This window comes from Primulina eburnea, chromosome 14 (assembly GCF_022965805.1).
Source record: "Primulina eburnea isolate SZY01 chromosome 14, ASM2296580v1, whole genome shotgun sequence".
Classification (NCBI taxonomy): domain Eukaryota; kingdom Viridiplantae; phylum Streptophyta; class Magnoliopsida; order Lamiales; family Gesneriaceae; genus Primulina; species Primulina eburnea.
In genome coordinates, this window is record NC_133114.1 from 19083424 (window position 1) to 19108518 (window position 25095).

At 37.9% G+C, this 25095-nt stretch overlaps 1 protein-coding gene across 1 annotated transcript; it reads left to right on the plus strand.

The window, feature by feature from the left end:
* The first annotated feature begins 23532 nt into the window (after nt 1-23532).
* Nucleotides 23533-24505, plus strand: LOC140811234 (uncharacterized mitochondrial protein AtMg00860-like). The gene is made up of 2 exons (XM_073169101.1): nt 23533-23586; nt 23984-24505. The coding sequence occupies exons 1-2, from the start codon at nt 23533-23535 to the stop codon at nt 24503-24505; spliced, it is 576 nt and encodes a 191-aa protein (XP_073025202.1).
* Nucleotides 24506-25095: the final 590 nt, after the last annotated feature.

The following is a 25095-nucleotide window of genomic DNA, read 5'->3' on the forward strand; positions in this document are numbered from 1 at the left end:
AAAAATTACATGAATCAATCGTTAGTTTTTTGGGTAGTATTTGAGCCTTCTAGATTTCTTTCCATTCTTGAAATCCATCGCACTCCAGAAAAAATTCATTTTCGGTTGTTCTCTACCACGAAGCTCCATTTCTGAGTCGAATGTGAAGGGAACCCTAATTAGAACTATTTACTTCGAGAAAAATGAAGAGAGAGTTTTTCGAGATTGCGCTGGAAGAGAAAACACTGAGAGATCATGTATTGGTAAAACCTAAAACTTTTAAATTTGTTGATCTTATTACAGTAAATTTATAATTTGAAATTAGTCGTGGTCTAAAACTAGACTCTCATATTATTAAAAATTGATCAAACCCTAGCATTTTGGGTCGTGTTTTGATAAATCTGGGTCGAGCTCGAACCAGACACAAGCTCGACCCAACTATATTAAAATCTGAGCGTCTAGACGCCCAGGCGCTCGGTTTTTAATATAGTTGGGTCGAGTTTATGTGTATGGGTGGAGCTCGACCATAAACTCGACCCAGACGACCCAATTTTTTATATCAGTTTTAGTGGGTCGTGTTTATGTGTCTAGGTCAAGCTCGACCCAAACGGCCCAGATTGAGAAAAGCGATCCAAAATTTTTTTTTTCCTTGCAAAATCACAATTTCTTGTTGTTTTTTGCAGATTTATTTTCCCATCAAGCTTGAAAGAAATTAGTTTTATGAGTGCGATGTGACATTAGGGTTTCACCACACTAAGGTGTCTGATAAAATACTTCATTTTTTTAATGAAAATGAGTTGGAGCAGTTGGTTCAACAAACTCAATTCGATATGAATTAAAATTAGAATTTTTGTTTTTGATGAGTAGATAGACCTATTAAAGTAGGAGTGATGAAATTTGGATGGTGCATTGTAAGACGCCTCATGGTTTTTCGTTGTTGGAGTATTATTTGATCATGGGCCTCAATTACTCTAAAGTTTATCCCTAGATACCTGAGAAGATGGATTTATGCTTAGATATTTTTGAAAGGTCCACTGCCCATTTTTATTAAAAAGTACTAGAATTTTTTTTCCAATTCATTGTGCCGAAATATACATAATTATGTTTTAAAGTACTTTTGCACCATTGAAAATAAACAAACTAACTATTATTTGAAATCCAAAAGGAAGTAATTCAAAGCACAAAGTCGTAAAACATCAAACAACCTAAACTAACATTATTTCAAAAATAAACGTAAATCTAGCATCCTCTCAAAAACGTCTCAAAAGCATCATAATCATAAAATTTTTAAGTAATCATAAATCATAAACATATTTTATTTGCGAAAAACTAGCAACGGTACTCAGGTTGTGTGCACCTTCAGTCCAACAAGATCAACTATCAAGACCTCCATTAACATCAATCTCATGCTCACCTGCATCGATCACACCTAGTGAGTCTATTGACTCAGCAAACCTTAATCATTATAACAAATAATACATATGTATTTACAAGCAACAGTGAAAATATTTTATTCAAAATAACTTTTCATGAGCATAAACTTAAACATTTTCTTTTCATAGTATCATATCATATTTCATTTCATCATATACATATATGTTTCCCTTTTTATTGAATTCATATTCTCAATTTTGACTTTCGTATTAGCTAAAGGTCGATGGATCGATCTATGTATAACCACGGTATCGAGCGACAGGGACATCAGCGACACTCTAACCCGTTAATTGAGCCTTGATCTTACATATTATCGTACCATCGTATTAGTCACAATCAATTCACCTCCTTCAACTTTTCATATTTCTATCACTTATAAAAATCCATGCACATATAAATTATTTTTTCTTTAAACCAAGCATGCAACATGTCTTTTAGCATTAATGTTTCATCATAAAATTCCATAAACATTTAAAATACACATTTTAACATATATTACAGCATTCAATACACTGCCAGGACGTCTAACATTTTTCAAGTATAAAATAACTGTTTTGTCCCTGAAACCCTAACTTTCTCAATCTATCCTTAGACTTTAAAACAACGGCCCAAATCATTCTAAACTTAACATGACACCTTAAAATACAACCCTAAATATTTCTTATACGTAAACTTAAGCTTCTCGACTAATTTTCCAATTCGTATTTAAACTTAGACGAACATCCCGGTTTTGACTCCTATGGACTCGAAACTTAACCAAACTTGAACCAAAGATTAATAACACCTGACCATACAATATACAAAGCCCATCAAGAACCTCGATCAAGCCTAGAACAACTACTGAACTTTTCTTACCCGAACTTGAAAACCCTAGCCTCCTTAACCATGCACCCTTCGGCCCTAGCCACCAACCAGACCCTAGCTGACCCTCTCAGGACCATAATAAAACCCTAGAAAACCTACTGGACTGAGCTTAAAAGACCTAGAAGCCACAGCCCCAAACCCTTTACCCTCCAAGCCATACGCGGCCCCAAGCTCACGCGATCACCCTAGCCATCGTCCCAACCACTGTGCAGCCACCCTAGGACTATCACACAACCCCCTTAGGTCTCCTATTATTGCCGTAACAGCTGCTAGAATTCGTGGCCCTCAATGACTCCTAGCCGGAAAACCTAGTCCTCAAAACATACAATTTTCATTCAAGCTAGTTGCCCTCCTTGCCCAGCCTTCAACTATGATCCTAATGTCCTTAAACATGTGGAAAAACATCCATTCAAGTTTCCCTACCATGGCAGCCCCTTTGTGGATAATTAGGAAGAGTTTTAAAAAAAAAAGAAAACTCTAGTTTTAAGCATGTATAGCCATAAAAAAAATAAAAGTGGTGCATCATATTCCTCGTGCAAACATAATTAAATATACATAATATGGTGTGAAAGATGTTTGAAATAAGATTAAGGCGTGCCTTTGCGTATTTTACGGACGAAAAAATACTTGAGATGCGAAGAACGTCGACGTAGGGAGGACCTTGTTGAATTTCCTTCAACTTCACGGGATTTTCCCGTGAAAACGTGTGGTGTGTGCCGTGTTGTGTGGCTGATGGAGATTCCTTGTGTTTAGAGGGATTGGGACGTGAGTTTTGGGGTTTATGGGTAGGGTTTATTAGCTTAAAAAATTAATATATAATACATGGTACAATCTTAGGCTCATTAACCTAGTATAATAGGTCCATTAGGCCTATTAGTTAAATTTTAAAATATTTGGTTTAGGAAAGGTTGAGATAATATTAAGCGAGTTCTCGAAAAGTTCATATTTTCGTCGAAAATTGAATACCGTTTAAAAATACGACTCGGCATGTAAAAACATCTCATTTTCAAAAATTCCATTTGAAATACACCACACATTAAATAATTAAAAAATAATTATTTAATAAAAATATTTTCCCTTGTATGGTCCCAGTGTCCGTCTTTGATCGCGTCTTGAGTAACCTTTAAAACACAGTTTTATAAATTCTAACAGAAAATCCTATTTTAAACATGTAATCATGCACATCATAATTAATTTATGCCATTAAAACCATGTAGTTAGTCATTTTTAATTTTTCCTAGATTTGTATGCAGTTAGGTTACATTATCGTATTTTTGGACCTTACAATTCCTCCATCCCTTAAATTAACTTTCGTCCTCGAAATTAAAACTTACCGAATAACTCCGGGTAGCGACTCCTCATGTCCCTCTCAGTTTCCCAATTAGCCTCTTCCTCCGAGTGATTTAGCCACTTGACTTCAACCATTTGAATAACCTTGTTTCAGAATCTTCTTTCTTGCCTACCCAAAATTTGTGTAGGTCTTACCTCATATGACATGTTTGGAGTCAATTGTAAAGGCTCATAATTTAGTACATGTGAAGGGTTCGACATGTACTTTTGCAGCATCGAGATATGAAACACATTGTGTACTCCAGCTATCATTGGTGGCAACGCCACTCTATAGGCTAGTGTTCCAAGCTTATCCAAAATCGCAAATGGTCCTATGAACCTCGGACTGAGCTTGTCTTTCTTGCCAAATCTCATAACACCCTTCATCGGTACTATTTTCACAAATACGTGGTCGCCTACAGCAAACTCTAACTCACTTCGTCGCTTGTCGGCGTAGCTCTTTTGCCGGCTTTGCGTAGTCTTCATCCTATCTCGGATTTTGACTACTAGCTCCGATGTTTGCTTGATCAAGTTCGGACCAAATTCCCCTCTTTCACCAACCTCGTCCCAATGTATAGGCGATCTACACTTCCTCCCATAAAGTGACTCGTGAGGAGCTATTCCTATAGATGCTTGGTAGCTATTGCTATAGGTAAACTCCAATAGAGGTAACTTTGGTTCCCAACTTCCTTGGAAATCAATCACACAAGCTCTAAGTAGATCCTCCAAGATTTGAATAACCTTTTCAGACTGACCATCAGTTTCAGGATGGAATGTTGTGCTGAATAACAACTTCGTCCTCATCGTTGCATGTAGACTCTTCCAGAAAGATTATGTAAACCTCAGATCTCGGTCAGAAACAATAGACACTGGAATCTCATGCAGTCGAACTATCTCTCAAATATATAGCTCTGCATACTGTGTCATGGTGAATGTCATCTTGATAGGTAGAAAATGTTAGAGTAGGTGCCCGCCGAGCCAAGTGTTGGCCGAGTGTTCACAATGAAATTGTATGTATAAACAGTCTTTATTTTAATAACATTTGAAATTATTATTTTGGCACTTCTTTATTTGTATACCCATGCTAGTTGCATATATAAAGTCCTTGAATATACAATAGTAGAAAGAATATGAGATGCTCATATGATGAGTATCATGAAACTCATATTTGGAATACTGTATATTCTAAATAGTTCCTAGTCAATTCAGCCGCCGCTAAGAAGGATATAGTCCGCTCGAGTTTGAGACTAGTATCTGCAATGTGAGTACCATGTTTCATTGGTAAGGGACATTGTGATGTCCGAGCATCCAGATAGGTGCTCCTGGTAGAGTGCACTGAACAACCCTCCATAAAGGACTTTCCAAGTGGTTATCACTTATCGAGTGGAAACGTCTTAGTTTATGGTTGTACACCATTAGTCCTTATGATCCGGGACAATATTGAGACTCTATGTGCTAGCATTGCACTTTGACTTGTTTACTGACTCTCAAGGGGTCATCAGGTGGCAAGGTTGGGTGTTTTGCCGAAACATATAGGAGTCGATGCATTGTAGTCGGGGATTCACCGCTTACCTTCGGGTATGGATATCATATGTTTATGTATGAAATCTATGATCAAGTATGGTGGTAATTATGAAAGGGGTTTCATAGATTACACCTATAAATGCCCGAAAATTCGTATTTGAAAATTTACGGAAAATTTAAAATTTTCTTTTTAAAATAATTAAAATGCCTCGTTCATCAAATAAACTGATAAATCAAGTTTAGTGTTCAAAACAGCAGCGGAAGAAATTATTGTTCACAAAATAACAAGTTAAAGTAATCCAACACAAGATAAAATGTTTGAGCATAAAAATGGTAAATGCTAAAATGAGGTCCTCGGGTTCCACTACTGTCGACCCAAGCTATCTCACTGGTCCTCGCTCTCGGTCCCGACCTCATCAGTACCTACAACAATCAAGTCTAGTGAGTCTAAAGACTCAGTATGAATATATCTCAAATAACGAGTAAATAATATAATAAAATTTCATGGGAGTAAAAATATCATGTCATGAGGCATAACATGAAAATAACTTATCATGAGCAATTATAAAACGTGCATAACTGAACTGAAAATCACAGTGAAAATGTTTGCTCCTTGGAGTCCTGTAATAAAATAGCATGAAATAATTTTTCTGTTGAGATTATGGTCTACGCTAGTGGCCCCTGCACTGAACTGAACTGAACTGACTGGTAACTGGCGATCGGGTGAAGTAATGAACGTCTGATCAGACTAATGCCACAGTATACTGGGTGGAACTGAACTGAACTGACCGGTAACTGACGACCGGATGATACAATGCTCCCATGATAGTGAAATGGCCACAAGCAATATCGCATAAATATCAAAAATGAATATTTCCTAATTTTTTTCTTTTTTTTATGCACGTAATATAATTAAATGGCATAATGAAATATCTTGTATTATTTTACCACATAGATTGGATCGTTCCCAGGCTCGCTGCGACCTAAATTTAACATGAAAAATATGCAAATGATTTTTCTTGACCAAACTTTGTAATTGAATTTCAAAAATAGGCACCATTATGCCTAACGACTTCGTATTTAATCATGACTCCGTGCCAACCCGAACTAACACCGAACCATTATTTAGTCATGATTAAAATACACCTAAAATGACGAAATAATGCTCCAATAATGATGCAAGTCGAAATTTTGGTGAATGGAGGCCAAAACATGAAACGCTCTTTCGAGAGTCAATTTGGCACATCGCACCGTAAATTCTCATACGACCTCTAAAATGATCCGAATAACGAACGGACAAAAACAAGACCTTCCTACTCGATGAGGCACTGTCCAGTCCAAGGCCATAGGCTAAAAGCCAACCAAGAACTTGAACGAGTCACTGAACTAACGCAACAAGTTGCTGTCCAGAAATTCCAGAAACCGTGCCTTCACTTCCTTGTGTCGTTTTCAAGACTACCGGCCATTGGGGCTTGAAACACCGACCAGAGCCTCTTACCAACATCCTAGGGTATGGTTTGAACCATGGCTAAGGGCCAGAGGCCAACCAAGATCCACACCATTCCACCAAGAACCGAACAACACATGCAGTAGGGGAAAGGGGCCGAGGGCTGTTCTTGTTTATTTAATTAAAAACCGATTCAACCATGGACCAAGCCTCAATAGGGCGACTTGGTCATGTCTTAGACAAGATAGGGAGGTGTTCTAACCATGGCTATAGGCCCCTAGGGCAACCAAGATCAGAAACCTCCTCTATGGACAACAACTCAAAAAAATCGAGCACAATAAGACACTTAATGGGGTGTTGCTGTCATCTTTGGATTTATTGACATGTTAGACATCTTAGAATCGAATTCAGATTGAAAAACAGATTGATTATAGAATTGTGATGATTTTTCAGATTATATTGATTGGTATCAGACAGATTTGGAGTATTGATTGATTACAGATTATATTGGATATAGGTTATAGATTGTAATTGATATATGTTGATGTGTTATTGATGGGGATGTCGAGATCGTTCCGTTATGCCGTTGATTTTGAGTTAAATCCAGATTGGTATTGATTTGAACAGTATATTGATATGGGGATATTTGATATTGTCATTGCCAGATCGTGTATTGACAGACTTTGCATTCCCGACAAGAACGTCTGCAGAACTACAACAAAAGAAAGGTATAAGTCAATGTGGTATCGGGAGAATGACTCGAGTAGGATATACTTGAGTTTCCCTAAATCACATACTATTTGTTATTATTTGCATTGATTTGATTTGATATGCTTGTTCTATTGATGTATAGAAAACATGTGTTAGACGAGTAGTAGATGAGTGATCTTATGACAGAAGTGCCTGATAGTGGCGGGATCGTCACGGGCACATTGCACGATGTCATAAGATTGTGTATTGGCGATAGTGACACAGTCTGTGACGGATAGGTCAAGATACTAGATGTTTGGTTATATCGCCGTGGATATAATTGGAGTTTCTTCTATTACTGTTGGTCGATATAGGAATGCCAACGTCTGGAAATCGGGACCCCTAGACTAGGGTTGAGTCTAGTCTGAAACATGGAGTCACGAGTCTGATTGATAGTTTATATTGATTATGTTTCTGATTTTGATACATATTATTGATATCTGTTTTATGTTTTTATATTGATGTTATAATCGCATGTTTCGTTGATTTATACTGAGATATGTTTCTCACCGGAGTTATCCGGTTGTTGTTGTGTTTGTATGTGTGCATGAAAACAGGTGGGACAGGTTCAGGGTCGAGGAGATGAAGAGAGAGATCGTGATTAGAGTGGAGACCACGGACTTTGACATTGCTGTAGATAGGGTTTGGACAGTTGATATTTAGTTGTTAAACCCTAGTTTGGATGATTGTATATAGTACCAGACTTGTACTGTAGTACTGATATGTATATGAAATTGAATGCCATTACGTTCCGCCATTTGTTTTAAAAAAAAAATTAGACACTGTTTATTATAATTGATTAAATTGTCCTAATAATGATTAAGAACTTGATTAGCGTCCGGGTCCCCACAACTGGAAACAAAGATCTCCTGTCAGAAGTAATAATCTACAAAGGTCCAACAATCACCTTCGTTGACAATTCTAAAGGTAAAGCTGTTGGTAAGGGTAAGATTATCCACGACAAAATTATTATTAGAGATGTACTTCTTGTAGAAAATCTATGTTATAATCTGATAAGTATAAGCCAACTATGTGACAGTGGTTACACCGTAGAATTTCAAAAACTCATATGTAATGTCAAAACCACTACAGGTAATATCATGTTAACTGGTCATAGCAAAATACATACAAAGTTAAATGGAATGATGACTGTCTTAGCGCACCTACTTGTTTTGTCGTCTTAAATGGAAATAAAAATTGGCTTTGGCAAAAGCGACTCAATCATCTAAATTTCAAATCTATTGCTACTATCAGCAAACTCAAATTAGTATCTGGATTGCCTAACATTGATTTTGCCGAAGATAGAATTTGCAATGCTTGTAAGTTAGGTAAACAAGTCCGGTCAACATTCAAGAGCAAACGAAGAAACTCATCAGCAAAATGCCTGGAACTTCTTCATATGGACTTGTTCGGACCAATACCCGTAACAAGCTTAGGGGGAAAGAAATACACTTTCGTATTAATTGATGATTTCTCTAGATTTACGTGGGTATTATTTCTACACTACAAAGACCAAACCGCTGATCAACTGATCAAACTGATCAAAAGACTTCAAAACGAAAAGTGAAGAAGTTGACAGAATCAGAAGTGACAGAGGAACTGAATTTGTAAACCAATTCCTGTCATCCTATCTTGAAGATCATGGCATAAAACATGAATTATCAGCAGCAAGATTACCTCAACAAAACGGAGTAGCTGAAAGGAGAAACCGCACATTGAAGGAAGCAGCTAGAACCATGCTAGCCGAATCTGGTACAAAGGTTTTGGGCTGAAGCCATTAACACAGCCTGTTATACTCAAAACCGGTCCATGATCAATAAAAATAATGAGAAAACTCCATATGAAATTTGGACCGGCAAGCATCCAAAAGTTGGATACTTTCGCATCTTTGGTTGTAAGTGTTTCATTCACATCAATTGCAAAACACATCTCACCGCTTTTGATGTTAAAGCTGATAATGGCACCTTTTAAGATATTCAGCAGTGAGCAAAGCATACAGTGTTTATAACCAAAGAACTCTCACTGTTGAAGAATCCATACACATTGTATTTGATGAATCATCTATATGTCATGACGATAGTAGTAACTGTAACGCCCTAGATTCGACGACTGTCTTCACTGTATCAAGACGGATCTTTCTAGCGTACTTCTGTCCTCACTCACACACACCCTGGGAAACTTCCCAGGAGGTCACCCATCCCAAAATTGCTCCAAGCCAAGCACGCTTAACTTGGGAGTTCTTATGTGATTAGCTACCGAAAAGAAGATGCACCTTCGTGATATGAGTAATACCAATCAAATCTTTTAAGCCCTCTTCAACTCTAAAGTCCGTTACATTGAATAGTCTCGGAATCCCTCTCATTCCTGTGTGGGATTGGTTCATTCATGTTCCCTCCACCTAGAAGCCTGTCAAGAGCCACTCATTGTCCGTGCAACTGATGGCACCGACGATCACCCCCCGCCCTCTTCGGCCCCGGGCCTCACATGCCCACCAGCTTCCGCTAGGTTCGTCCCCGAACCACATCGTACTAAGATAGGTCGGATCTGATACCAACTGTAATGCCCCAGATTCGACGACTGTCCTCACTGTATCAATACGGGTCTTTCCAGCGTGCTTATGTCCTCACTCACACGCACCCTGGGAAACTTCCCAGGAGGTCACCCATCCCAAAATTTATCCAAGACAAGCACGCTTAACTTGGGAGTTCTTATGTGATAAGCTACCGAAAAGAAGATGCACATTCGTGATATGAGTAGTACCAATCAAATCTTTTAAGCCCTCTTCAACTGTACAGTCCATTACATTGAACTGTCTCGGAATCCCTCTCATTCCCGTGTGGGATCGGTTCATTCATGTTCCCTCCACCTAGAAGCCTGCCAAGAGCCGCTCATTGTCCGTGCAACTGATGGCACCAGCGATCACCCCCCGCCCTCACAGTAACAGTATACATGATTTAATAAATAATCTTGATTCAACTAACCTTGAAACAAGCAGTGATGATGAGGTAGATCTGAGAAAAACAGGGGGAAACACATCAAGAGAAAATCAAACCGCTCAAACTCAATAGGTGAACGAACCAGAGGATACCAACAAACGCAGATAGAAGTAGCACTGGAGCAAGAAGAAGAAATCATTCAACCAACTGAGCTGAATCCATATGGACCATTTCTCCAGTGGAAAAAGGATCATCCATTTGAGCTGGTCATTGGTAACCCTACTGCTCCTCTTAGAACTAGAAATCAAATGATAAATGAGGTTATGCATGCTGCATTTGTTTCTCATATAGAACCTAAGAAAATTGATGATGCATTATTTGACTCAAATTGGATAGAGGTCATGCAAGAAGAACTTAATCAGTTTGAAAGAAGTAAAGTTTGGCATCTAGTCCCTCGGCCTAGTAACACTCATGTGATTGGAACTAGATGGGTTTATAGAAACAAAATGAATGAAAACGGTTCAATCATAAGAAACAAAGCTCGACTAGTATCTCAGGGTTATAGACTGGAGGAAAGAATAGATTTTGATGAATCATTTTCCCCTGTTGCCAGGTTAGAAGTTATCAGAATATTTCTGGCGTTTGCAGCATTTAAGGATTTCAAATTATATCAAATGGACGTTAAATCTACATTTTTGAATGGATTAGTAAATTAGGTAGTTCATGTAGAACAACCACCTGGCTTTATTAATCACACTTTTCCTAATTATGTTTACAAACTGGACAAAGCTCTGTATGGACTGAAGCAGGCACCGAGAGCATGGTATGACACATTAACAAAAATTTTCTTGAGCATGGTTTCTCAATTGGAACGGTTGATAAAACATTGTTTACATTCTCAAAAAATGATCATTCATTGTTTTTACAAATATATGTGGACGATATTATTTTTGGATCAACTAACCCTAAGCTATGTGAGAGATTCTCTAAGATGATGCAGGAGCAATTTGAGATGAGCATGATGGGCGAATTAAATTGTACTGCAAGTCAAGCACTCCGAAAATGGTATATTTATAAATCAAGCCAAATACACTCGAGATATGCTAAAGAAATTTGGCATGGAAAATTGCTCTCAAGCCTCGACCCCAATGAGCTCATCAACTAAACTGGATAAAGATGAAGGGGGAATCTCTGTGGACACGAAAATGTACAGAGGGTTAATAGGTTCTTTGCTATAATTGACTACCAGCCGACCGGACATTATGTTTGCAGTTTGTCTATGCGCACGGTTTCAAGCTAAACCTATGCAGTCTCATTTTATTGCCTCTAAACATATCCTTAAATATCTTAAAGGAACTGCTAATGTGGGTCTTTGGTATCCCAAAGATTCAAGTCTTAAACTTGTAGGGTACTCAGACGCAGATTATGCTGGGTGCAAGGTCGACAGAAAAAGTACGAGCGGTTTATGTCAATTTTTAGGCGAGCGGTTGATATCATGGCTCAGTAAGAAACAAACATCAATTGTTACATCAACCGCTGAAGTGAATTACCTTGCGGCTGGAAGTTGTTGTGCTCAGATGCTTTGGATACAACAACAATTGAAAGATTATGGCATCCAAGCTACTGAATCACCCATTTTTTGCGATAACACCAGCAGAATAGCAATCACATACAACCCAGTTATGCACTCTCGGACAAAACATATTGATATCAGACATCACTTCATCCGAGAACACGTCATGAAGAAAGAAATACGGCTTGAATATGTTCATACTGATCAACAAACGGCCGATATTTTCACAAAACCATTACCAGAGGCTAAGTTTTCTAATTTCCGCAATATGCTTGGATTAATTGATTTATCTTGATGTATTTTGTTCTTGCGTTTATTCAATTTGTATTGCAGGAAATAAACGGAAATATAAAGAGACAGTCGGTAATACAAAATAGAAATATTTTATTGAACAAACCATCGGCATTGTACATCCCTAACTTCATTCTCAACCGCCCTCAACCAGCTGCCCAACCAAGCGGTCAGCCTACCGATGGTGGTACGTAAAAAGTCATCTAAGGAAGCAATCTTCCTCAGAGTCCTCTGCTCTTTTAAAAGCATGAGGAGGTAGACGCCATCATCAAAGATGACGTATGATGCATCAGCGACATAAAGGAGTCGCTGATATTTCTTCAGATGTGCCATCTCCTTAGTAGTAACACCTAGTCCTCCATCAATGGAGGACCGAAGCTCTTCAACTTTTGTCCAGACTGCCAGCGTTTTCTCAAAAACACTATCTTCAAGAGCAACCTTGCGGGAAGCTAACATCGACTCCATAAATTCTTTAACAAGATATGGCTCACTTGAACTGCTTGCTTTCGCCATTTTGATATTTGTTGTGTGTAAAACTAACCCCTCTACCTCTATTTATATATAATGTGATTGAAAGGTCTCTCTCATATTGACAGACACTAGGATTTAAAGAGGCATTCTGTCGAAGCCATCGACGGTTCATTATCCAGGATTAGTCTTTAATCCACCTGTTTAGGGGGAAAAATGGTTAAGTCATTAATTAAATAGACTTCTCAACCGTTTCCTCCTAACTACATTATGCATACGGTTCATTTTACTTGGGCGACATACTTCCACGTCATTTCGTAAAAATTACTCAAACTTTTTGACTGCTTCTAACTGACGTGACAGTTTTTAAGTTTGAAATGTCAAATTAATTATTTTACCGCAGCTCTAATTTTTCAAAAATTACAAAATTCTCTCCAATAACAGTCCTCCACGTGGACTGACTGGTGAATATCTGAACCGCACATACATACTCTACATTTGCAACCTCACTGAGCTTACCTTTCTATTGCAACTCCATTGCATTCGCATCTAACTTGCAGGTGCTGAATTCAAACCCTCTCGGTATATAAAGAAAATGTCGGCCTCCATTGCTCAGAATAAAATAGCTGTTAACTTCGCGTCAATATTTGCCTTGCCCAAAAAATCGATGCAAGCCATGTTTCGCACAATAGAACATTCTGGGCTTCGCTCCTTTCTGGGCTGCAGCTATAAATATTCCGACATACTACTGAAGGAATTCTTCGAGTCTGTGCACATTAAGAATGGCGAAATTATTTGTGTCGTCCAAAACAAAAAACTTCTGTTCACACAGAAAATGTTTGTTGAATTGTTCAGCATACCCACGGAAAGAGTAACTGATTTCTCTACACTGCCCAATGGAAATATTGATATCTGGCGTAGTGCCTTCTCAGACACAGACTTTCCAATTTCACATCCAACTTGTCAAAAATGTGACTTAAAGATTGAATTCATACTGCTAGCAGATATCGTCGCCAAAGAACTGCTTGCCAAAGCCCGTGCTTATGATAAAATAACTTTGGAGAAATTTCTTGTTATGGCCACTATCTCATCCAAATTGCAAGTTAACTGGTCTGACGTTCTCTTCAGAATATTGGTGGCCATGATCTACAAAGAAAGCAATCGCAAGGTTTTGCGGTTCAAATCTGCCATATGTTGATTGATGTCGGGGTTCAACCGATTGATATGATTGAAGTTGGCAAAACTAAGCTCTTCAACTGGATATCGGTTGAAAAATTTATCAAAAAAAATCAGCCAAGAGATGAGGAGATAGCCTCCATCAAGACTGAAACCGGGGAAGAGTTTGTGAAGAAGAAGAAGAAGAAGACATCGAAGCTGGTTTCACCACCCAAGGAAACCAAAAGAAAGCTGGTACTAAAAACCAGTTCTGATGAAGAGTCAACAGATGATATCCCAGTGTCTCAAGTGTTTAAGAAGAAAATAACTGAAACATCCAAGACAGCAAAATCAGACTGGTGAAACATCTTTCGGCTCCACTTGTTCCTGCCCCTATCCATGCAATCTCAGTCACAAAAAAAAGGGATTCGTATTGATGAAAAAGAGATTGAATCGTCTTACTCTGGAGTCCCTATCATTCTGTCTACAAATAAGGGCAAACAAGCAATGATTGAAAATCCGCTGAAAAATAATTCTGTTCATACGGCCATTATACTAACCAGCGAACGTTTTAATGAGGCGGTCCAGAAGAAAATGAAGCATTTCGATCAATGGGTTCGATATCGAACGGCTGTAACTTTTGACTCGCTGCTTCAATCCGGCAAATTAAAAGCAGCCGCTAAGCTTGAACGGTCCATTTTCGAATGGACAGAAACGACTGATATTCAAACCGCACTAAGTCGACGAGATTTCTTGGAAGTGCAGATGAAAGAAAGTACTCTTCGAATCATCATCAAGTTAAAAAGGAAAAATTTTGATCCCTGTTGTCCTATGCTAAGGAAGATTCAGCTGTTATCTCTCAGCTTGAGATTGATGCAGCATCGCTTGTTATGAAGGTTGCTTTCCTGAGAAAGAACCTAAATCTTCCACTAACCATAGAACAGGGTAAGTTTTACTCTATAATGGAGATAGATGAAGACCCTTGCTCTAAACAACTTCAAACCATCTCCACAGATAAGGATGACTCATCTACTTCTCCCGGTACTAGCACTAAACCTTCTTCACCAATACTTACCGTGACAGCTCAACAGGGTGATGAAGAAATAACTAAGTCTCTCTCCAAAAAAATCATGACTGAAGATTTTCTAAGTACTGAAACACAGAGTCATCAGATTACCACCGATATTCCATCTGAATCTCCAACAATCTCTGCCATGGATAAGTCTACCTAACTGCCTCCACTTGATCCCTCAGCTGCTCAAACTGTTTCCGTTGATGAGGCAGAAAAGTTTTTATCTGACTTTGATAAAGTTGTCACTTTTCAAGATCAAACAGTCTCTTCACCGGTCGATCCCACCAAGGATGATTCAACAGCTCCTTCAGAATAGCTGTTGACATCCCCCAAGTAATTGCATACAACGCCAGCTCGGCCTGAGGCACCAACTGTAATCGGCTCTAAAATCTCTGCCTTCCACTGAGGATATTGATCAGATCATTGAGAATATTACAGCTGAACTACGTGAGCCAGGACCGTTACAAATTGCTGAAAATCTGCCCTCCTCTCAATTGGTCTATCTCGAGTACAGCTTACTATCTAGAGAAGACAAACTTGAAGAACAGGTATCTCAAGAAGAAGCTCTAGAAGAAAGCTGTCAACAGCGAATTCTGGCAAGATTGATCACTATGGATCAATCAATTTTGGCGCTCAATCACAGACAATCTGATCTATAAGAGGCCTTTCAATCAGTAAAGTCGGCTCTTCGCACTGATATTTCCTCAATAGAACCAAGTTTCTCTATCAAGCAAGCCAAACACAACTCTAAACATCTCAACATGTGCCTTGGCCTTTCGGAGCAAATAACTCGTCTTCAGACAAATCTAGAACAACACCTCGATGCCCAAGGTGCTGAGCTTGCAGAAATTATGACTCTCCTCGTTCACGGTGATGTCAAAAAGGGGGAAAAATAACGGCAAAAGGCAATTCAAGAAGCAGAACTATCTGTAATGAAGGAATTACGTGAGTCAAGAGAAATTGAAGATAAAGCTAAAGCTGGGGAACAAAGCTCAGGTTCAAAGAAGGGAAATTAGTCATCTTGAACAATTGTGAAATACTTTGAACATTGTAATTTCATTCACTTAATGAAATACAATTCTTTCGCTCCTTTAAATCTCCTTTTAAAAAATGCTATGCTGAATAGTCTTCCAGTTGGGTTTTGTCATCACCAAAAAAAAGGAAATTTTTGAAGAAAATATTATTCCCAAGAATTTTGGCGTATGACAAAAACATGACAGCTCTGCGGTTCATATGTGTGACATATATCAGTTCAACCGTCCAGCTCAAATAATGGTGTTCTAACCGGCCAAAGCTAAAAGGAGTTTCAACCTCTTATCAGAACCAAATCATTTAAGAAGGATCATTTATTGCTCAAAGACATTCTCTGACCGGTTTAATACATTCAAAGTATTACACCATTTTGAAGTCAACGTATATACATCTGATCCAAGATTGATCTGCATTTATGATCCTATCCCAAAGAAGAGAGACCAAGTATACAATGCATGTTCCAATGCTAAATACAGTTACCATAAAAGGAACTCCTCAAGAAAAGCACTTCAGAATGGTGCTGAGCAAAAGGAAGATTAAATGTGTTCATTAAAGAACATTTAATGCTCATAAAGACGACAGCACCTCATATGTTCAGAGAATCAGGTTAACGTTGTTATGTCCTTCCTGACCTTAAGAAAATCGTGTATATTAACAGAAGAGTGTGCTAGCAGAAACGTTTCTTTTCAGCTCACAATGGAATCATAACAGCTTACTTGCATACTTGAAAAGATCTTCGAGCGCTCCTAAAAGTTTACATACTTCTTCGTTCAATCAGCACGCTTTCAACAGAAAATCATTTGATCATCTTAGGATCATTTTCGTGCTACTCACACCAAACCGTTTATTCTCATCAGTAGCCTTTTGGTTATTAGATCAAGTCTTGTTATCTGGTGAACTGAGTGTTCTTAATATCCAGAAGTGTAAAGTGATCACTAAGAGTTCACAAGCAGTGTGATAAGTTCTGATTGGAGTGGGCTGTTGCATATACGTTGTAAAGCCAAAGTCTTTTAGTGGAATCCTTCTTAGAAAAGGAAGAAGGGGTGACGTAGGAGTATTCAAAATCCGAACATCCATAAAAATCTTTTGTTATTTACTATTATCGCAAGCTCTTATTTTTCTAACCGCAATTTGTTAAGTTTGCTAAAAGTGTTTGAACTGTCATTGGGAATTGTGAACCGTTTTCTGCACTCACCAATGGTTCATGTAACGCCCCGAAAATTTTAAGGTCCACGCAAACCATGTGCATGCAATTATTAAATTCCTTTGTATTTTAAATAATTGTTTTAATTGTATTAATTAATTATGTTGTGTATATTTGTATGTTTAAAATATATTTTTCTACATTGTTGCATAAAAATGTAATTTTTAAAGGTTATTCGAGTTGCGATCGAAGAACGGAGACCGATGGCTGCAAAATAGAAAATGTTTTTATTAAATGATTATTTTTAATTATTTAAAAATATGGTTGATGCTTTTTCTTATTTTTGAAAATATGGGGTTTGGAGGTGATTTTATACGCCGGGACGTAATTTTTATCGGTGTTGGATTTTTAACAAAAATACGAGAGTTTTGACAAACCGGCTAATAAATTCACAAACTTATTTTATGAAAACTATTTTAATAATTTAATTAAATCCTAATCAAGCTTTAATGGGCCTAATTATATGCCTAATGGGCCTAAGCCTTATTAGTGATTAATTAAGAGTATTTAAAGGACAAAAAAACCCTTCCCCACCCTCATTGTTACACGCCTCCCACTCTTTTAAAAATTCAGAATTCTCCCCACCACAATTACACGGCACACACCAACTTTTTTGAAGGGAAAAAGCATCAAATTCTTCAAGGTTTTCAAGGGTTCTTCAAGCCGTCGTTCTTCGTCGTCAACGGTTTTTCGTGCGTATATAACGCAAAGGCACGCCATACATCTCTTTTTCTCATCCATCATATCATAATATTGTTTGAATATTGTATACATGAAGAACATGATTTATTTTTCTGTATTTTCGCAATATGACATGTACATGGGAGAAAACTTAAGATTTTTGATGCAAACTCATGTTTTTATCATGTGAAGGTGCTGCCATGGTCTTAGGTATGAACTAGTAGTGTTTATGCATGATTTAAGGTCCTAAAACATTCAATAGACTCACGGCAATCACCAAAGAAACAAGAACGAACGTAATTTCTTTCAAGGGGTTTGGAGTGTACGGGTTCCATGAAAAGGGTATGAGCTTGGCCTTGGCTTGGGTCAGGGCTTGGCTAGTGTCGGTGGGGGGTCAAGGGAAGAGTCCTAGCCATGCTAGGACTCGAGTCAAGGGGCTGGGGAGGAGTCCTAGCAGCACATGCTGCACTCTTGGGTGCAGCAGCGCGCAGATGGTTAAGGAGCTCGGCCAGAGGGCTTGGGCTGGGCTAGGTTAGGTCCTTAGGGTCCTAGAAGGGTGCTAGAGGGGTTGGTTCATGGGCTGGTTAGCTGGATATAAGGCTAGAAGCAGAAACACGTGATGTACAGAAGTGGGTCTTATGGAAGTGGTAGGTGTTCGGCCTTAAGGTTTCATTCAAGGGATGGACCAGGGATCTTGGCTACGGTTTGGGACATGTCTTAGGGTCCTAGGATGAGTCTTTTTAAGGTGGTTCGCGATTTGGTTGGATAGGTAAAGCGCTGGAACCAGAAAACACACTGCTGCGCAGGATTGGAGTGCATGAAAGGGGCTGTAGTTGGTTGCTGGTTCAGATTCCAGGAAGGGCCTGGTTCGGGCTCGCAGCCATGGTTAGGGACGTGAGTTAGGGTCCTAAGGGGAGTCTTGTGGTGGTGGTTCATGGGCTGGATGGTCGGATAGAGCGCTGGAACCAGAAACTCGAAAGTTGCACAGAAATTGGCCTCACATGAGGGGCAGTCACGTTTCTGATTTTTGGGGCTTAGGCGCTGGTTCTGAGTAAAAATGGGCTTAACGATGGTATTAATTTGTGTCTAAGGGTAACGTCTAGGGCCTGGTTGGGGTCCGGTTTGAGTCGGTTTAAGCATGAAGTTGTTAGAAGCATGTATGTGTCAAAAACGAGATTTTAAAGATTAAAATTGGAACAACGGGTCCACGGGTGTGGATCATGGCTCCCAAGGGTAGAATAAATAATAAAAATGCTATGTTTAAAGTTTGGGATCAAAATAACGAGTTTTGGATTTATTCGGGATTTAATCGTCACACGAAACGCTAATTAACGAGTTAATTAAAACGCCTAGTTTTTTGCCTTATAAAATTATGAAAAATTAGGGTTAATCTTAAATAATTATTAGAAGTCTAAGTTTTTAATTTGGGAATTTTATATTAAGGTTTGGCTTAATTCGAGATTAAAACGCATTAATACGCCACATTTAAAGATTTATTTAAAAGTCCTCGTTTTAGGCTAAATAAAATTATGAGAAAATTAATGCAAGCTTAAATGATTATTTGGGACATGTTATAGTCAAGAAATCAAGAAAAAAGTCAAAAACGTAAAATGTCGAGTCCAGGGGTAAAACGGTTTTTTTACACCTAGAAATTTGTAAAGATCATGGCAGTGCCCGAAATGCTGTTTTTATGCAAATATGATTATTTTTATATGTTTATGAATTTCCCATGATTTAAGTATGATTTTTACATGTCTAAGGGATTTTACGATTTTAAGAAGACATTTAAAATACATGTTGCATGCTTGGTTTCAAAATGAAAATGTAAATATTATTCACGATTTTTATAAAGTGATGTAAATGAAAAACATTGAAGGAAGTGAAGTGATTGTGACTAATTCGTTAATGGGGGCGACGTCGTGAGGGTTATGGTACTAGTGGGAGCCCGACGATCGTGTTTCTGCCATTGCGAATATGAGGTTATGAGGTTTGAGGTAAGAATGGGAATGTCGTGAGGGGAGAAGGCCCCAGAGAGAGCCCATTTATGGGAAAAGGCCCCAGAGGGAGCCCCGACGAGCGTATTTCTATTCGATCATGATAGGCCAGGGCCCAGTTGACCGGTGAGAGTGTTGCTGGTGTCCCCCGCCGCCCAGCACTGTGGTTTTATGTAGATGGATCCATCGTCATGTCATGTCATGTTGAGGAAAGTCACAATTAACGATCTGAATTCAACAAAGGAAAAAGAAAAGGAAAATTTTTATGATCATGTTAAAGGTTTTATGTCATGTTGAGGGAAAAAGGAAAAAGATTAAGGTTTATTCATGCATGTCATGAAAATGTTTATGTTTAAAGTTGATGCATCATTATGAAGATATTTTTATTTAAAGTTTATGCATCATGAAAATGTTTATGAAAATGTTTATGTTTAAATTTATGCATCTTCATGAAAACGATATTTTAAGTACAAGTATTTTTCACCGTTATATGTTGACTGTATTACGTATTACTTGTTATCAAGATTATGGTGTGTTGAGTCTTTAGACTCACTAGGTGTGATGGATGCAGGTGAGGTTGAGGGAGGTCTTGACGGATGATTTGACTGGACTGATGGTGCACACAACCCGAGGACCAACGCTTCTACTTTTTCCGCATTATGATTTACGACTCATGATTTGCGTTAAAGATTTTTAAAACTATTTATTTATGCTTTTTGAGAAATTTTTGAGAGGTTTAGTATGGGCTATACTTTTCAAATAATGTTATTAGGTTGGTAAAATGTTTGACGATTTTATGCTTTAAAATATTTTCTTTTGGATTTTTAAATGACAGTGGGATGTTTATTTTTAAAATGATGTCAGAAATATTTTATGGTTCAGCCGATGCTAAGTGAGGTTTAAAAAAAAAATTCTAGTACTTTTAAAGCAATAAAAAGGGCATGACGTTTCAGTTCAAGTTTCCAACCGTTTGAGAAAGAATTTTCAACCGCCTAAAAACATTTGAAAAACTTATTTTAAATAAGAAATTTGAAAGAGTTCATTCACAGCCCCTCCCCTCTAAACTCTTTCCCGATCCCAACAGATTGTGACGTCCCGAAAATCTGAAAGTCCACGTGTACCACATGCATGCAAATTATTAGATTGCTTTGGTATTTTAATAAATTATTTTAAAGCATAAAATACATTTTATTTTGTTAATTTGTGTTTAATTATTTTTATACATTTTATGCATATTTATTTCATGGTAGGATTTAATCATGAAATTTTAAAGGTTCATGCATTAAAGATTTTAAGTTTCATTCGTGCTCGAACGAGGAACGGAGACCGGAGAATTTCCAGGAAAATTATTTTATTACAAGATTAATTTTTATTAATTAATCTAAGGTATTTTTAAGTGTGTTTTGCAAAAATGGGATTTTTGGCGTATTTTACCTGCATGATTTTTATTTTTAATGGTGCTCAAATTTTATCAAATCGGAAGACTTTTTGAGGGTTCGGCTAATGGTTTCAAAAACTTTCCAACACGAAATATTTTTCGGGAGTGTGTTTGGATTTAATGAGCCTAATTTTAAGCTTATTTATCTTTTTTATTTTAATTGAGGCCCATTAGTGCACATTTTAATTAACCTCAACTACAATTAAACTAAACCTAAACCTACCCTACCTCCTAATAGCCTACACCCCCTCTCCAACCACTCCATTTTCTCAATTATTTAGCATTCCCCAGCTGCATTTTCTCTCGGGTTCAGAGCTTTGAATCTAGGAAAGCTTCGGTGGCAACTTAATCTTGCAAAGAAAAATTTATCCGGGATCCCTCGCATCGTTCTTGATCTTCAAACTCATCAGGCACACTAAGTACTTTTTTTTTCTGCATCTTATACGCTATATATATACTGATGTGTGCTTAATATTTTGTGAAAGACTCGATCCAGTTTCATGCACGGAGGTTATTCGGTTGTTTCAAGTTTATGTTCTACTTTCATCCACTCACGGTTTCTTTTGAATCTGTGCTAAAGGGCTGCTGGTTGGGAACGCCGTCGGTCTGTAAATCATCGAGGGAGAAGAAGTGTATAAGCTAGATACTAAGCTAGATCGATCTATGTGTGAATTCTTGAGGGCCAATCGGGGATGGTGAGTGTTATGGGGAAGTAATGGTTCGGTCGTGCATGGGCTGGAACCAAGCTATGTCTCAGCCCTTGTAAAGTCTGGTAAGAGGTTAGATGTGAGCCATGGGTGCTTGGTTGAGGGAGAAGCTCAGTCTTGGGAGGTAGAGCTTGATTTAGAGAAAGGTGCTAGGTTCGATCGGTTCTGCGTATGGCTTGTCCAACAGCATTACGGTTCAATTGGGATTAGTTTAGAAGGTTCATTAGGGTCCTAATGGTGAGACATAAGGTTCGGTTAGGTACTGAAGAAGCTGGGACCGAAATAATTTAGAATTGGGGCCATGTGTTGGGAGATGTTTATACAAAGGGAGGGGGCGAGAGTTTTGTTCTTTTCCTGGAATATCAGCCGATGGTTTTTGGGTCTGATATTGTAATAGTAAGATCATTAAAGTGTTTTTAAGGTATGGTAAAAAGTTGGGAAAGTTTTGATTAAATATCAGTTCGATTCGGGTTAAAATCAGGACCTCGGTCCAAGTCTTAAAACAATTCGGTTAAGTTATGAAATGGGCTCGAGTTTATGTCTAAGAATGCTTTTATATATATTTTGGGACAATTTTAAGGGTTTGGTAAGTTTCGGATCTAAATAATGAGTTTTGGAATTATCCGGGATTTAATCACCGCACGAAACGTTAATTAAAGGATTAATTGAAACGCCTAGATTTAAGCTTAATAAAATTATGGGAAATTATATTTAAGCTCAAATAATTATTAGAAGTCTAAGTTTTTAATTTGGGAATTTTATGCTAAGGTTTGGTTTAATTCAAGATTAAAACTCATTAATATGTTATAGTTAAAGAGATTAATTTAAAAGTCATCGACTTAAGCCAAATAAAAATATGGAAAAATTCATGTAGGCTTAAATAATTTTTTGGGACATGTTATAGTCAATGTAATTAAGAAAATTTCAAAAACGTGGAATTTTACGTCTAGAGGCAAAACGAAAATTTTTGGGTTTCCAGGGGCAAAATGGTAATTTTGAACCCGATGTGAGATTTTGGTCCTGACAGCGTCCTGAGCACAAATTTACGATATTTTATATGTTTATGCATCATTTTCATGATTTTTATGGAATTACGATAAATACGTTGCATGCTTTGTTTAAAGGAAAAAGTTACGTATATGCATGTTTTTATTAAGTGGTGAATATGATGATGTTTTTGAAGGATGGGATTTGGTTGTGACTGATGATGTATATATATACGATGACATGAGATATAATGAGCTGAGGCCCGAGCTCAGTGGGCGGGTAATGCTATCGCTGATGTCCCCCACCGCCGAGTACCACGATTTTATAGATGGATCCATCGAATAGAGATGATACGGTAGAGTTGATACGAAAGTCACAACTAATGAATTGAATTCAATTAAAAAGAAAATGTATACGTATATGATGCATGAGATGACATGCTTTGAGACGATATGATTTTACATGACACGTATACGTATATGATGACATGAAATGACATGCTTTGACACGATATGATTTTACAATACACGTTTACGTTATGCTTTTATGTTCATGAAAGATATGTTGAGTATGATATTTTTCACTACTGTGTGCTATGTATATATGTACTTGTTATTCTTGGTACAGGTGTGTTGAGTCTTTAGACTCATAGGCGTGTGTGATGCAAATGAGCTTCATGATGAGGAGACTGGAGGTGATGGACTCTGAGTCAACAGACCTGGTGGGCGACACGACCCGAGGACCACATGTTTTCCGCATTACGATATATGATATTGAGAGGATATGAATATTTTCATACATTGATGATTTTAAGATTTTTAGTCATTTATGTTTACGCATGATTTTGGGATAAGTTTGATTATTTTTAAACGACGCTCTTTTTTTGTCAAATATTTAAGATCATTTTAAATCTTATATTTTTCTGTAGAGTGCATGCATGCGAAACGTTTAAATGATATTTCGGAAATGCTTGAAAAAAAATGTCTAATAGAATTTTAAAACTAGTAGACGTTACAAATGCGCCAGCGATCTTCATGGATCTCATGAATCGCGTATTTCAGCCGTATCTGGATCAGTTTGTTATAATCTTCATTAATGATATATTGATCTATTCCAAGAGTAGAGAGGAGCATAGTCGTCATTTGAGGAAAGCACTGCAATTACTGCAAGAGAGAAAATTAAATGCAAAATTCAGCAAGTGTGAGTTTTTGCTTGATAGAGTGACTTTCCAAGGCCACATTATTTCTAGTGATTACGTTGAAGTTGATCCAAGTAAAGTTGAGGCAGTGAAAGAGTGGCCAGTACCGAAGACTATTACCGAGATTCGTAGTTTCTTGGGACTAGCTGGCTACTATCGCAAATTCATCAAGGGATTCTCATCTATTGCAGTCCCTTTGACATCCTTGACTAAAAAGAATGCAAAGTTTGTATGGGGATCCGAGTGTCAAGACAGTTTTGATATGTTGAAGCAAGCTTTGATATCAGCACCAGTATTGTCTATGCCATCGGAGCAAGGAGAGTATGTTCTATTTATCGACGCTTCTAAAATTGGTTTGGGTGCAGCTCTGATGCAAAATGACCGAGTTATAGCTTATGTCGAAACAATTGAAAATTCACGAGAAAAACTACCCTACTCATGATCTTGAGCTTGCAGTAGTAGTTTTTGCATCGGAGATTTGGAGACATTACTTATATGGAGAGAAGTGCAAAATATTCACCGATTATAAAAGTTTGAAATACTTTTTCACCCAAAAGAATTGAACATGAGACAGCGTAAATGTCTTGAGTTAGTTAAATACTACGATTGTGACATTATCTATTGATAAGTGCATTTGTGCACTTAAATTATCCTTATAATTCATTCAAATTGTTAGTTTTTTTGGACGGAATTATGCATTTTGTGTTAGTTTTGGTGTGTTTGCAGGAGTCTAGGTAGAGCTACTACATGGGTGTGAAAATGGAGCAAAACGACTAGAGAAAATTGTGAGCAATGGCCGAGGAATGAAGGCAGAAAGAGTCGCGCATATATGCGCGCAAGAAAAAAAAGCGAACAGAGAGCCTCGTGCATATGCGCGGAACTTGGTCGCGCATATGCGCGAGGGAAGAAGCTCACGTACAGAAGGACCCGCGCATATTCGCGAGTTTAGGGCGCGCATATGCGCGCGGCGCGATGTTCAGAATTAAGGAGGTCTATCGTGGGTTTTGAAAGGGGTTCTGAAATAATTTACAC

What these genes read in the sequence shown, in the direction of transcription:
- LOC140811234 (XM_073169101.1), top strand. Translation starts at nt 23,533, where the DNA reads ATGAGCTTCATGATGAGGAGACTGGAGGTGATGGACTCTGAGTCAACA. An exon ending in ACTCTGAGTCAACAGACCTG is followed by an intron (nt 23,587 to 23,983) that starts GTGGGCGACACG and finishes ATCTATTCCAAG; the next exon opens with AGTAGAGAGGAGCATAGTCG.